Source organism: Bombus fervidus, chromosome 6 (assembly GCF_041682495.2).
Source record: "Bombus fervidus isolate BK054 chromosome 6, iyBomFerv1, whole genome shotgun sequence".
Classification (NCBI taxonomy): Eukaryota; Metazoa; Arthropoda; class Insecta; order Hymenoptera; family Apidae; genus Bombus; species Bombus fervidus.
Genome location: NC_091522.1, coordinates 12552386 through 12567768, shown reverse-complemented (window position 1 = coordinate 12567768; position 15383 = coordinate 12552386). Strand labels below are relative to the sequence as shown.

Here is a 15383-nt window from a genome sequence, read left to right as displayed (position 1 = left end):
ACAATTATAAAAATAGCAATGCAATATTTGTTAATGATAATTACTGATTATGAACAATGATTATTACTGATCATTGATGTTCGTTTGCGATCGTTATTTCAGTTACCGTATATATCTCTATTATGATACAAGAATACATTATTTTTTAAGCCATAGAAATTTACTTCTCCAACGCCTATTGTTCACATGTTTAAGTACAATTAATATGGATAATATATTAAATATTTTATGCATAATTATAAATTATATTTTAGGTTATTCTATATTGGGATATATGTATTTTTAACATGGCTGTAAAAATTTCTGTTAATACTGGAAATATTGAGTTGGATAATAAAATTAATGAATGGTTAAAATGGAACAAGGTTTCTAATTTAATGATATTTTATATAAAATGTATTTTTTTTTTGTTAATCTTTAAATATTTATATTGTTTATGAAATATGTTTTAGGATGCAGTTGCTGAACATGAAATTCAAGAGCTAATCCTTAACAATAATAATAAAGTTTTGTTTAATTTATTCTTAAAAAGGCTTGAATTTGGTACAGCTGGCTTAAGAGGTTGCATGGGTCCTGGATATAGTCAAATGAATGATTTAGTTATAGTTCAAACTGGCCAAGGGTTATCAATGTATTTACTTGATAGCATTGTTGATGTAACTGAAAAAGGTATCATAATAGGATATGATGGACGTCATTGCAGTAAAAGGTTAATCAGGATATTCAATTTATAATTATTAGTTATTATAGAATCTATTTGATTTATTATATATTACATAAATATGGATTATGTCTGTGAAATGTTATTAATGTTATATAAGATTTACATATTATTTTAGATTTGCAGAATTGACTGCTGCAATTTTTGTGGCAAGAAATATAAAAGTATATCTGTTTTCAAAAGTTGTACCAACTCCCTTTATACCTTATGGTGTATTAAAATATAAGTGTGCAGCTGGAATAATGATTACAGCATCTCACAATCCTAAAAATGATAATGGATATAAAGTTTATTGGGAAAATGGTGCACAAATAATATCACCACACGATAAAGAAATCCAAAAATATATACTTAAAAATCTTGAACCAATGGAATCTTCATGGGAAGTAACAAAAGTTCATCGCAGTTCTTTATATCGAGATCCATGGGATGATGTTATGCAATCTTATTTTAATGATCTCAAAGAAACTGTTTTATATCCAGAAGTAAATAAAAATACAATATTAAAATTTACTTACACTCCTATGCATGGTGTAGGATATCAATATATGACTGCAGCTTTTAATGCTGCAAATTTTAAGGTATTGTTATAATGGTTTTAATGTTTATTATATATCAAAGAAATTGTATACTTCTATTCTATTTCAGTTAATTCATTAAGGTTTTGTTTTATATATTACAGCCATTTATAGTAGTTGAAGAACAAAAGTTACCTGATCCAGAATTTCCAACTGTTAAATTTCCAAATCCAGAAGAAGGAAAAAGTGCTTTAGATCTTAGCATACAAGTAGCAGATAAAAATTCTTCTTCTGTTATTCTTGCCAATGATCCTGATGCAGATAGACTAGCTTGTGCTACAAAAATGAAAAAGTATGTTATTTGTTTCTTTTGTTAACAATGTACATACGTATCTACGATTTAATAAGTTTTTGCATTTCTATAATAGTGATGAATGGTATATTTTCTCTGGTAATGAATTGGGAGCACTTTTGGGATGGTGGATGATGCATAAGTATCAAGTACAACATCCTGATACAGATTTCTCAAATGTATACATGTTGGCATCAACAGTCTCAAGTAAAATTTTAGCATCAATGGCTAAACATGAAGGATTTAATTTTGAAGTGAGTATGATGAAAATAAATTTGAAGTATTTTTGTTATTTTTATTCTTATATGTTCCTTTTTGTTTCTAAAGGAAACTTTAACGGGTTTTAAGTGGATGGGTAATAGAACTGTAGAATTAGAAAAAATGGGTAAAGTAGTTTTGTTTGCATATGAAGAGGCTATAGGGTTTATGTGTGGTTCAAAAGTTCGTGATAAAGATGGCATAAGTGCTGGAATGCACATAGCAGAATTATCAGCCTATCTTGAAACTATGGGACTCACTCTTCACGACTTGTTAAACGAAATATATACTCAGTATGCTATCGCACATTTTACATTTGAAATATTTATTTGAATGAGTATTCTATTTATTATTTCACACTTTACATATATGTTTATTAAAAAAATGTATTTGATTTAGATATGGACACCATATTTCTAAAAATTCGTATTGGATTTGTCATGAGCCAAGTGTAATCAAGAAAATATTTGAAAGATTACGAACATACTCTGGCAAACCAAATACAGTAAGAAAATACACATATGTATATGTATAGAATATCAATGCTATTACTTTAACTTTAAACATTTTTTAGTATCCAACAAATATTCTTAATGGGAAGTATATTATAATAGGTGTGCGTGATCTGACAACTGGCTATGATAACACAAAACCAGAAAATACTGCTGTTTTACCTACTTCAAAATCTAGTCAAATGATAACATTTACATTTAAAAATGGCTTGGTTATAACGTTAAGAACTAGCGGCACTGAGCCCAAAATTAAATATTACAGTGAATTATGTGCTTCTCCTGACGAACAGTAAGTTGTTTATATTTTTTATAGTTATAGTATAAATAATTTATGGTAATTTATTAACCTGGTATAACTATTTTCAGAGATATTGAAGCCTTGAAAGGCATTCTTGATGAGATGGTATCAGCTGTTGTGATGGAGTTTCTTCAACCTGAAATAAACTGTCTTCTACCTCGTATTAGTTAAATAATATTATAAACATAAAAATTATTATTTAATTCGACAAATTAATTATATTATATTTTTTTATGACGTTCTCGTGTTAATTATTTATATTCAACTTAATTAATTGGTTACTTTTTGTGATTGCTTGTTGTTTAGAAGAGATTATATTTAACCTATAATGCTATTAGCCACTGAAAAAAACTCAGTAATTAACTTTTTTTATTAAATAGAATACAATTAATTATATCATGTACAAAATGTGATAATGTAGAACAATAAGTTAAATATTGTTAACAATTTTATAAATTTTTACATAATTCTTCAAAAGACAACATATTAAATAAATTAAAAATGCAAATGAAATTCGATTTATACATCAAAATATGCATTATTACGTGCAAACATATACAGTGATATTTGATTTTAATAATATATATTAATAATTAATGTTATTTTTTAGTAAAACACTAATTATTTAATTTTTAATAAATTTATTTATAATTAATATACATGCACGTATTTCAATCATTTAATATATGTAAACGCGTATATTTTTTACTTAGAAATCAGTTTACCTTTTTCTATTTTGTTTCTTGAACATAAAATGTAATACACTGAAAAGATTAGAATCTTATTACATTGAATGTAATTCAATATTTCACATCTTCTTTAAAAAGAATAGAAAGATACCTGTTCATCTAAAAAATCCATAAGGGTACTCATTCTGCATTTGAAACCTTCTGTCTTTAACATAGAATGCAAAGAATTAATGCATATTGGTTCATAAGCCAAAATTTTATTATATAGTTCAGTTCTAGCAGTAAGAAATTTTAAAAACATGTCTTTAATATTTGATGCATTATCAATTACTGAAGTAAATTCAGGTTCATCAAACTGATTTATTTCGTTAATTGTATTTATTGATAATTGTTTATCTGCACTGTTCAAAAATTATGGAATTTCTATTAATTTATGAAACTATTTTAAGATTTAAATAATGAAATCAGTATTAGGTATATGCAATATACTTTATGGGGAAGGATGTTAATTGAGATTCATAATTATGTATACAATCAACATCATCCTTTTTATTATTTGTTTTTTTCGTTGGTGGTTCATCATCTTCACTACTTATTATTGTCAATTCAGATTCTATATCCTTTGAAGTATTAATTGTAGGATGCAATTCGTTATAAATGTATGTTAATAATTTTACTGCCCTTTTCCGTTTCTGTATCTTCAGTCCATATTTATTTAATTCCATCTGAAATCAAATTAATATATTTAAATGTATGATAAATGCATATATTAATATATTAGAATAATATAATTCGTTAACCTGAAGTTCAGATGTTTTCATGTCATTATAATTAGGAGGAGGAGTGATGCTATCTCGAATAATTTCAGGTGACGTAATTGCCTTCAACTTTTCTTTATAATTACATATACATTGAGAATTATTATAAGATTCAGGTATATCATTCTTAGTATATCTTGTATCAATATGTAAACTTGTTTCTGATAGTGATTTTCTTTGAAATTTTCTACTATATTTTTTTGTACTTAATGATCTTCCATTACTCTTGAATTTTTCTGCAAAAGAATCATTATTACTGTTAATTTGTTATTTTTATTAATTATTACAATGAATACAATTTGTTTACCTAATTGATTTACTTCTTTGGTAAACAATGGAGTATTAATGTTATCATCACTATTATCAATGTAAGCATTTGCTAAATAAGTATCATTCTCAAAAACATGACTATTATCTTCAGAGCTTTTGCAATATGAACCATTTGTATTTCTCTTGTTTTCTTCACTTTTATGCATCTCTAAGACATTATAATCTAATTCAGGACTGGAACATACCAATATTGAGGTTTCTACTGAATTATACTTATTTGTACTTGATTCTAATGATGTGAATGAATTTGTTTTAACTGCTTGTAAATCTATATTACTTTCTGATTTACTGTATCTTAATTTATTAGAATTATTCAATCTTCGGTCTTTAAGAACATCTTTTTGAGTATTTAAAGATTCAGCATTTGTACAGAAGTAATTATTCTCATCAACTGTAACGTACTTGTTGTTAAAATTACATAGATTTTGCTGAGACATTTTTTTATCCTCTTCAAAATCAGAAATTATTTTTTTAGTTTCATCTTCATTCTCATCGCATTTTTTTATCTGATTTATTTGAAATTCTGAGTCTCTGTCTATATCTAATAGTAAAATATCATTGCCTGTATTGTTCTTTTCTTGGTATTCATCATATGTTATATTAGCTTTTACATTATTTTTTGATATATGTTTCTGTATAAAATTTCGATATTTTACTATACTATTATTTTCATGTCCTTTTTTGTATCTTGAGTACATAGATATTTCATTTTCTGCAATAGAATCTGTATTAGAATCTGAAAATACATTATTTTCATTTTCATTTTCTTTAGATATAGAATGTATTATTTCATCTTGTAGATGCTTGTGCGCATTATTTATACTTTTGTTTATTGAACTATTCTTACACCTCTTTGCACATTTTTCTATGTTAGATCCAGATGATTGACTTATACTATCTATTGACTCAAAACTACGACATATATCTGAATTATTTTCTTCATATGACATTTTAATACCTGATTCAGAAGTTGTATTACAATCAAATATACTTAAAATATCGCTTTTTGTATTAAATGTTTCTTTTATAATAGTGTCCTTGAGAGAATCATTTTGTCCGATATTGAATGGATTTCTGTATAACTTAGAACATGTTGGTAATACCGAAACATCGGACTCTATATCAGAGTCTGATCTTGCATTTTCTCTTTGAACTTGTTCAATAAATATACTAAGGTTACTTTTTAACTCTAGTATATTTGAACGATCTTTTTTTGGTGTATCAAAATAGGTTGTATCTGAAAATAAATTTATATCTTGTTCAGTACTTTCAAATATTGTATTTCCAGATGTAGAAATGTTAGCAGGATCAATCATTACTTGATTAACTGAGCCAATTAAGTTAGAACTTTCATTATCTTTTGCTTTTTTACTATTTGTGACTTCATTAACATATTTTGTTTTATTCTTTATTACTTTACTCTGTGTTATATTATTGATATCATCAAATAAATCAGGAGATGTATTAGTATTTCGAATACTATTTGTATCACTTAAACAGTTAATTTCTTCTTGCAATAATTTATCTGTACATGTATCTTTTCTCAATTCTATTTTAACAAAATCTGGTTTATTTATGTACTTATCTAAGTGACACTTATTTAATTTTTCATCATCATCCAATTTGGAATTATTAATGTCATAGAATACATTTTGTATGTTATTATTAATTAATTCCAAGTTATCTTTCTCCTTAGAAATTAATTCTTGGTCCTGTTTACTATGCGTTTGACTTTTCATTTGTTTAATTTCAACTTCTTTCTTTTCTAGGAAAACAAATAATTTTGTTACTTTATATTTCCTAGCTAGATTTCTTAAAAATGGAAAACTTGCTAAATCATCCAAAACATCTAAATATTTTTTTATAATTCCACAATAAATAAATTCCAAAAATGCTAAAGCAATATTATAAGATATATTTCCCCAAGAAATTTTTTCCTTAATTTTAGTGAAGAATAAAGTATCATTAGGTGTTACATCAAGTAGTATATTTGGACACTGTACATAGAGGACTAATTTATGTGCCCAAATATATTTATCGTTGTTAACGAATATTATTATATCACTTGCAGAACTATCATTTAATGTATTACTCCAGTTTGTTATTATGGTATCAGTAAACTGTATATTTTGATAATTTTCGCATTTTTCATTTACAAAACATGTTTCTGTATGAGATATTTCATGTATTTTTTTACTATAATTGCAAAGCTTTGTTTGGTATTGACTTGATTCTATGTCATAGATGTTGCATGTATTTGCAAAATCTAAAATCGTTTCTTCTTTCTATAAATACAATATTAGTATGGTTTGTAATATCGTAAAAATATTTATAAAAATATAATTTATGATATTAACAGATTTATTATTTATTTTACTTACTACTTGTTTTTTTCCTGGAGTTATATAATTTGATAAACTTGATATGTAAAAACATTTTTGATCTGAAGATAGTTTAGCTTTATTCCATAATTTTTCATCCTTTTGAATGATAGAAAGAAAATATAATATAATAAAAAGTAAATGCATAAATTGTAACAATATAATCAAGCAGTATTCATACCTTATCACAAAATTCCTGAAGAGAATGACTTTTTAGATTATTTTTTTTTTCAATCATACGATTACACTTCATTGCTTCATTTTCATTTTGAGTAACTGGTTCATTTCCCATTAGAATTTCTGAAATTTTTTCAGTTAAAATATGATTTCTTTCTTCTTGAGAACGTGTTTGAAGTAAAGTTCTTTCATTATTCTTTCCTATTAGGAAAAAGTATTAAAGCTATTAGTTTCATTTTATTTAAGAGAAAAATATACATTTTAATTTAACATACTCCTTCTATTTTTTATTAATGATGGGGGTTTACTGTTTGCGAATCCAAATTTTTCCAACTGGCCTTCGTAAACTGATTTATTTATTTCTGGTACAAATTGATTTAATAGTTTAGGTAAACTTTCAATTTCATTAATTTTATCTAATTCTTCTGCTTCCTGAAGAGATTTTGATAATGCTAATGCAAGTTGAAGATCAGTTTCTTCACATAAATTCTATATAAATTTGTAAATATTTCATAAAAAAAAAATATGGATGAAAATTATCTTAAGTACTTAAGAAATCTTTTCATAATTATAATTAATATTAAAAATTACATACTTTTCTACATGATGGAGTTGGTTTCTTTTTATCTTGTACTACAGGTGCAACAAGCAAACCTAATGATTTTCTTTCATTCTCTTGTCGCTTTTGAAGTTCAATGGCATCTAATAATTTTTTCGTGGTAATATTATTCTTGAATGCACAAATCTTCATATGTAATGAACGAGAGTTGAGATCTTTAAATGTTTTAAAACATAAAGGACATACAAGAGCTACTTTTACATCAGTAGAGGAATCATCACAGTTAGTTTTAGGTTTAAAAAATGATGATTCTATCGAAGGCTGTTGTGAACTTCTTTTTCTCTCAGGCTGTTGTCTATACTTTTCTCCTTTGTGATTTTTAACAGAATTCTTGAATTTTACAGCTGTTTTTTTTTTTTGATGTAAGTTGCAATGACTGAATTCAGTTGGATTTGTTTTAGGAGATTGTTCTGGGCTTTTAAAATCTAATATACTGTCATCTTCATTCAAAACAGATATATCATATAAAAGTTTATTTTTTTCAAGCTGTCCATTCATTTTATGTTTCTCAAAAATGATATATAAAAAATTCTATTTTCTTAGGTATACTGTAATAAATATATATAGTAAATATAAATATTACATTATATTTAATATTATATTAATATTTTATGTATAAGTATATTTTTTATACCAAATATTAAGAGTTAAGAAACATTACAAAAAAATAACAATTTTTAAATAATATTTCAACACATCTTATAGATTAAATAATTTATTTTACTGTATATTACATTATTTAAATACTATAAAATGAAAGTATTTGATATCTATACATAGGAGATGTATTTTCATATTATTTCTTTTTAAATGTTATCTATCTCCATAGTATAAAGTTCACAAATTATTATTACATTAAAATAGATTTACTTTTTAAACAAAATGTTTTGATGTACAAACCAATTAATTATTGGCTTCAACTTATTCTGAAGGTGAATTAGAGTTGTCAGTATTTAATAATCCTTGTGATTCTCTCGTAAGTACATGCGAAACAACATTCCTATATATTGGTGAATTCCAGAACTCCCGTGTTTCCTTATATTCTTCATATAAAGTCTTCTTTTTATTACGATAACCTTCTTCAAGTTCAGCAATAAGTCTTTTGTTACTTGCTGTAAATTCACTGTAATATAATATGTTAAACATTAAATATTATACGTTTAAGAATTGTAGTATTCACTATTTCACCAAAACTTGTTGATTTCATAGTTGATTCAACAATACATGATAAGGTTAAATATATCGTCTGTTTCATAAATTAAATGTTTATAATATATATATTATTTCACTCTCAGTTTAATTTTTATATGCAATATTTCAAACTTGTAAAAGAATTTTAATACATGATACATAAATAATAGTTAATTATTATAAAGTTATAAGGAATATTCACCTAAGTACATAGAAGAATGCAGTAGGAATAATAATTTTTATTAAAGTTACAATTGTGAACGTTTTAGCAGCCGGAGTTCCAGTCAAAGTTCGTGGTTGTTTCTTTTTTAAAACCACTGGTTCATACATTTTATGTACAAAATATTCCTTTGTAATTGCTAGATATAATGTACAATGTTCTTATATAATACAGTGTTACCACAGCAAAATTTGAAGTTGGGTATTTTAATATACAATACAAAATAATGAGTATTTATTACAATTAATTTCTACTAACAGTTCGTACACTAAAATATTTTAAATTTTAGAATATATAACATATTTTGTTGATATAAATAAACCAGAAATATAGAATAAACAATATATTATTCAAGTATATTTATTTTAAATATATACATACATACGTCACGCTCTCTGTTGTTTATTCCATAAAATAAACCTTTAAATGGTTGAACTTCGATCCTTTTGATTTAATAATCCTGTTAAATCAACACAAATAAAAAATCGTAAATATTAGTTTTAAGAAATTTTAATTTTCCTAAAATGTTTTTCAATATGTAACAAAATTTACAAAAATGAATTTAAAATTTAATTGGTGATTATGTAAAAAGTAACTGATTTTTATGAAATATAAAAATATTAGTTATATTTTTGTACTCTCCAATTAATTTTTTAAATATGGTATGTATCTCATTTTATCATTTATTTTATTACCTTTTATGTTCTTGAAAATTTTATATATGTTTCTGATTTTACTTTAGGCTTCTACTTCTAGAAGACAAACTACAATTGGAACTAGAAAAAGAGGTGTACCAAAAATGGAATTGACTGCTGAACAAAAAAATGATATAAAAGAAGCATTTGACTTATTTGATCCAGATGGCACTGGAAGAATAGCTACCAAAGAACTTAAAGTGGCTATTAGAGCTCTTGGATTTGAACCAAAAAAGGAAGAGATAAAAAAACTTATAGCTGATGTTGATCCAGATGGTCTTGGTACATTATCATTTGAAGAATTTTTAAATTTAATGTCTACAAAAATGTTAGAAAAGGACACAAAAGAAGAAGTTTTAAAAGCATTCCGTCTTTTTGATGATGACAATACAGGAAAAATAACTTTTAAAAATTTAAAAAGAGTTGCTCGAGAATTAGGAGAAAATCTTACAGATGAGGAGCTACAAGAAATGATTGATGAGGCAGATAAAGATGGAGACGGAGAAGTTTCTCAAGAAGAGTTTTTACGTATTATGAAGAAAACTAGTTTGTATTAACATTTCATTATTTATTTTTAAATTATTCTGTAAAGTTTACTTTTTCTGTAAGTTGCTTGTGTGATTTGTGTAAGACATTACTATTATCAATTATTTCGATTTAAAAGCTAACTTTATTTTATATAATGATACACAATACTAAATATAAATAATAGTTAATAGTATACAATAGTATACACTGGTATTAACTTAGAGATATTGGGAAAATATTAAATATTTTGTTCATAAACATTACAAAATAATTATAAAAAGGTTTATTATTATACTTCAAAATTTTGTACAACTTTTCATTTATTTAAAAGTTTCTTGTTTGGTTGTTGATATAGCAGCGTCAATTAATGACCTTATCAACTCTGCTCTTTTTTTACATTTACTTAAACTTTTTGAAAATAAATCTTGTGAAATTGGGATTCCACCTAAATAAAGAATATATAGTATATTATATCAGCTTCAATAATAAATACAATATGCTTAAATTTACTTCTTTAAATAGCAAATAAATTTATACCAGGTTTGTGTATGCAACATATCTTTTCTTCATTCATTACAATTGTCAATCTTCCTAAACATAAACTTTCTTCATCATCAGTAGGATCAGCAACCAATAATTGACTAAAAATATTAATATGAATTCATAATTTAATTTGTTAACTATTCTAACGTTGGATTTCAAATTAAATATAACTTACTCGTTAAATATTGCAAAAGTTATAGAAACTGGTAATGCTTTAACCAGAAACCTTATTTTTTTTGTGGAATTTACAGATACTCTTCCAGTTTCTACATTATAAAGTGTTTCAGGTAAGGTTACTATAAAAAAAAAAATGTATATATTGAAGTTATATAGTGTAAGTATATTCAAACCATATTATTTTAAATTATTTAAAACTTACAAGTACTAAGTGTAGCAGTCAATGCTCCAATACAAGCATCAATTATTGAACCATCATAGTTAATACATACGAGGTCACAGTATAAGACCCATACTAGTTTACCCTTATAGACACAAAGATCTTTTAAATCAATAGCTGCTGAATTTCTTAAAATATTTTCTACTAATTTTGTAATGACTTGTGCTTGGTCACTTGGTGGGCCTGGCCGAAATTTGGGAGAACATAATGGAGGAAGTTCAATATTTGGCACAATGTAACCACACTCCGGAGATTCTGCCTTAGGTGCTGCTAACTCCTATAATTGTATTTTATTGTAATAGGAATTATGATACATATCTATATATTCACATATAAAAATAGTAAATTATTACTATAAAAAATTAAAATTTTTATATTATTTTTTACCTTTCGATTTTATGTTCCTAATATTCATTTCTATTAGTACAAATAAATAGAATATAAATAAAAATATCCAGTGGATGTTACTTACTGCTTTAATACCACATACAACTGTTGTGTTACCAATTTTGAATATGGCTGAGCTATCGGCATGAGTAATTGATGATATATTTACACTTATTGGGCGAAAAGATAAAAACTGCCTACCATCTGGTCGAATATCTTGTGCCTTCAAATTTTCAATTATTGTATATAAAAATAGTAATTTAAGTATAATTTACAAAATTAATGTATAACTATATACATACCAAGTGGTCTTGTAAATATTTCACAGGATGTATAATTCTGTAATTTATGTTTAATTAAATTTTATTGCAAAGAAAAATTGTTAAAAGTATGTTTAAAACATAGTTAATAATATATTGTGCTATATTGGCTTAAGACGATATAAATTTATTTCTATATAATGCGATATTATTTAGAAATGGAAGTAAAAAGGTTATGTTAAACTAAATAATGTATTTAAAAGACTAATTACTTATATATATACAAATTTAAAATTTTATATTTTATAATGCATCTGTTATATGAAAATTTATTTTAAGTATACATATTAAATTAATAAAAAATCATGTAATATAATGTAACTGATAGAAAATACCAACTTGTATTGTGAATCCATTACTTCAATTTTAACTACTAAGTTATTCTTGTATTAATTTAAAAACTCAGTTACGTTATACATATATAAAATATATAATATATAAATAAAATGGGTTTTTTACAAAATATAAATGGAAACTAAAATAAAAAACGGTAAACATTTAGAGAGGGAGTTATCAAGTTTGTCATATTTAATAAATAATTATATTGACATTGTTCCTTAAAAATTAAAATTCTGATAAAATAAATATGCTATAGCTTTATTTTAATTTTATAACAGAAAGTATCTGAATTCTTAATTTTTTTCTATTTATTTGACAATGCATGGACAGATGCCCTGTATATTAATTTAAATTTCAAAGAGAAGATTAACTAAGGAAATTCATCTGAATTATGTTATTAAATTTTATTTGTTGTAAATATATGATATTTCGTAAAGATTCCATTTAATCTTATAATATAAACACACAACCGAATAGTTTTAGTTTTATACATTTAAAAATTTATTATAATGTACTTTTTCTTTTTGAAATTAACATTAGATTAGTATCAATTGCTTACAAACAATAGAAAAGACAAGTGTTCTATTTAGAAAGGCACAATGTGGCATATATTCTTAAAATATTATATTAACGGAAATTAGAATCTACTGAGAGTAAATAGCAAAATAGTACAATATAACAAGATAATACAAGTATAAATGGTTAAAATTTTATAAAATACAGAGTTAAAAAAATAGTCTTCTCTATCTTTAAATGCCTGTGTAACTATATAACTTTTAATGTCGAAGATACCTCCGAAGTCATTCACGTAAATTACATATATATATCAAAGATATAAATTTTTTAAATTTAATATAAAATTATTTGAATTCTTTATACACACAGACATGTTTTTTGTATAAATATAATTTAAGAGTAATTTCAACAAACTTTAAATTACTATTAGTTGTAATATTATTGACAATTTAATGTTATTAACTTTTAAAAATATAGTTCTGAATAATGTTCCTGTTTGTATTGCTGTTCATTGTAATGTAATGTAGTTAACTTCATCGGGCAAGTGTAGAATAAAATTTAGGCTGTAAGAAAATAAAATATATAATAAAATCATTAAAAATTTATTGAATTTATTCATTATCAGTACTTTTAAAGTCACTTACCTCATGATCATGATTTTCTTCTTTATTTCCATCATCATCATCACCAGAACTATCACCTCCTGAACTATCTACAGAATTACGTTGTTGATCTTTGTTATTTAGGTTATCAACAGCAGAAGGAGATGATGCTTTTACTTTACTAGCTGCATCATAACATTGCAAACAAACTCTGACTGCTTTTCCGTTTCCTTGTCCAGGCAATAATAACTTCTTATTGCTGCAAGGCCCACATACAACAGCTCCACATTGCCTACAATGATGCTGAAAATGATTTATTAACAATATAAATATTTAGAGAATATAATATATTTAATGGTTTGGAAACACAATTAACATATGAATACCCGTCTATTTAAAACTGTAAATTGTGTCTTATTACAATGCATACAAATTGTAGCTTCGTTATCTGGAACCCAAACAGCTGCATGAACTTCAACTGGTTTCTTACCACCTATTAAAAGAATACAGATACATATTATATATTACATAAATAAATAAATTATCATAATAATAATTACTTACTTTTTCTTAATAAGTCTTCAATACATTTTGTAATATGAGCCATCCATTCTTGTTTCTCTGTTGGAGTGGCAGCATAAACAGCAAATGACTTTGTTACTGTCTTTATGAGCCAGCCATTGCGATATTCTATAAATAATAATAAACTAATATATTACTTTTATATAACTATATATATTTTTTTTTTCAATGGTGTCTGTACTTAATGTACAACAAATTAATAATCCAAAAATTAGTCCTAACATTATTATAAATAGTAATCTAACCGAAAACAAAGAACTTTTTGTAGAAATTAAATAAAATATTTCACAAATATATACAGTATAAATCATATTTAGAATATTTAAGATATTTTAAGTACAAAAGTACAAAACATAATTTAATAAATGGATGGAAAATATAACTTACGACCATCATCAGCTAAAGATTCAAGTTTGACTTCTTCAAGTGGTATAATATGTTGTTTGTTGTACTGTTAACATATATAAATCTTCTTAATATCTCTAATAAATTAATATATTATTTTAAACTATTGTATTTTAATAAATAAGTTAAAATTATATTTAGTATAATTATTAATATTCATACATATTTACCTTTTTCTTGTTCATTACGATGTTTCCATAAACCAATATATCATTAAATAAAAAGAATTGCCTAGGCTTAGGCTTTTTTCTACACATTTTGGTTAATACACCTTCTCCAACTAAAACTCTTCCAGGTACTGCAAGTGGCTGAAATATGTAATAGATTAATGTAAACTTAATAGATAACATCTTTGTGCTTTGAACGATGCCACATATGTCAAATTATATTGCATAGTTGTGTTCTTCGAAAATATAAGGCATAACATAAGAAAAATTAAGATTTTTAACATCAATCTTACCTGGCCAGAACTGCCAAAGCAGTTTTCGACCATAGCAATACGCCTGGCATTAGCCTCGCTATTTACTGTAATAAATCATATATAAATAAATAACCTTTAGTTACTTTCAGGTAAAGATTTTAGTAAAACCCATAATATGTGGCAACAAATATAATTCACTAAAAGATTAATCATTTCTGTAATACGCTTTATATATTACGTGTTCAACTGTCAAAATCACAAACTACTAAATTACACCGTTACCCGAAGAAATTTCAAAAATCATAGAATAAGTAGATTATGAATTTTCTAATTTAATAATCGAAGTAAATATTTTATATATTAAAGTTATATAATAAAAATAAATTAAACTTTGCATAAAGAATATAACATTAATTAATTGATAATAAATGAAATACAAACTAACCCAATCGGTCAACCATGGTCCTATGAATCAGGGCTGACAACAAGGAAGTATGAATCATGAACATGTTTAATATTTGTCAGTATTAACAGTGGATAATATTTGCAATATTATAAAAGCAA

General features: G+C 24.8%; 5 protein-coding genes across 9 annotated transcripts; 2 read left to right on the top strand and 3 right to left on the bottom strand.

Annotated features, from left to right (window-relative positions):
* Positions 1-254: 254 nt before the first annotated feature.
* Positions 255-2897, top strand: Pgm2a (phosphoglucomutase 2). Its single transcript, XM_072005881.1, has 9 exons — positions 255-365; positions 453-709; positions 840-1302; positions 1404-1591; positions 1668-1845; positions 1919-2142; positions 2249-2354; positions 2424-2650; positions 2728-2897. Exons 1-9 carry the CDS (start codon positions 288-290, stop codon positions 2828-2830), a joined length of 1824 nt encoding a protein of 607 aa, XP_071861982.1. The 5' UTR covers positions 255-287; the 3' UTR covers positions 2831-2897.
* LOC139988437 (uncharacterized) lies at positions 1723-9831 on the bottom strand. 5 transcript variants are annotated; one of them, XM_072005874.1, is made up of 13 exons: positions 9780-9831; positions 9470-9544; positions 9067-9223; positions 8544-8796; positions 7650-8221; positions 7330-7543; positions 7059-7255; positions 6878-6976; positions 4474-6781; positions 4149-4402; positions 3838-4073; positions 3500-3749; positions 1723-3423 (listed from the first exon to the last, which is right to left on the bottom strand). In XM_072005874.1, exons 5-13 carry the CDS (start codon positions 8169-8171, stop codon positions 3391-3393), a joined length of 4113 nt encoding a protein of 1370 aa, XP_071861975.1. In that variant the 5' UTR covers positions 8172-8221; positions 8544-8796; positions 9067-9223; positions 9470-9544; positions 9780-9831; the 3' UTR covers positions 1723-3390. The 5 variants fall into 5 exon arrangements, with proteins under 5 accessions (XP_071861975.1, XP_071861973.1, XP_071861976.1 ...); XM_072005872.1 differs by lacking the exon at positions 9780-9831 and having other exon boundaries at positions 9466-9550; XM_072005875.1 differs by lacking the exon at positions 9780-9831 and having other exon boundaries at positions 9352-9472.
* LOC139988443 (uncharacterized) lies at positions 9531-11808 on the top strand. Its single transcript, XM_072005890.1, has 2 exons — positions 9531-9746; positions 9827-11808. Exons 1-2 carry the CDS (start codon positions 9744-9746, stop codon positions 10334-10336), a joined length of 513 nt encoding a protein of 170 aa, XP_071861991.1. The 5' UTR covers positions 9531-9743; the 3' UTR covers positions 10337-11808.
* Positions 10628-11781, bottom strand: LOC139988619 (exosome complex component RRP43). The gene is made up of 5 exons (XM_072006266.1): positions 11731-11781; positions 11230-11524; positions 11026-11146; positions 10845-10948; positions 10628-10752 (listed from the first exon to the last, which is right to left on the bottom strand). Exons 1-5 carry the CDS (start codon positions 11779-11781, stop codon positions 10628-10630), a joined length of 696 nt encoding a protein of 231 aa, XP_071862367.1.
* An 874-nt stretch (positions 11809-12682) lies between the features above and the next one.
* Rush (pleckstrin homology and FYVE domain containing family member rush hour) lies at positions 12683-15369 on the bottom strand. Its single transcript, XM_072005885.1, has 8 exons — positions 15265-15369; positions 14859-14923; positions 14569-14706; positions 14381-14444; positions 13976-14101; positions 13798-13904; positions 13454-13714; positions 12683-13372 (listed from the first exon to the last, which is right to left on the bottom strand). The coding sequence occupies exons 1-8, from the start codon at positions 15326-15328 to the stop codon at positions 13343-13345; spliced, it is 855 nt and encodes a 284-aa protein (XP_071861986.1). The 5' UTR covers positions 15329-15369; the 3' UTR covers positions 12683-13342.
* Between the last annotated feature and the right edge of the window lie 14 nt (positions 15370-15383).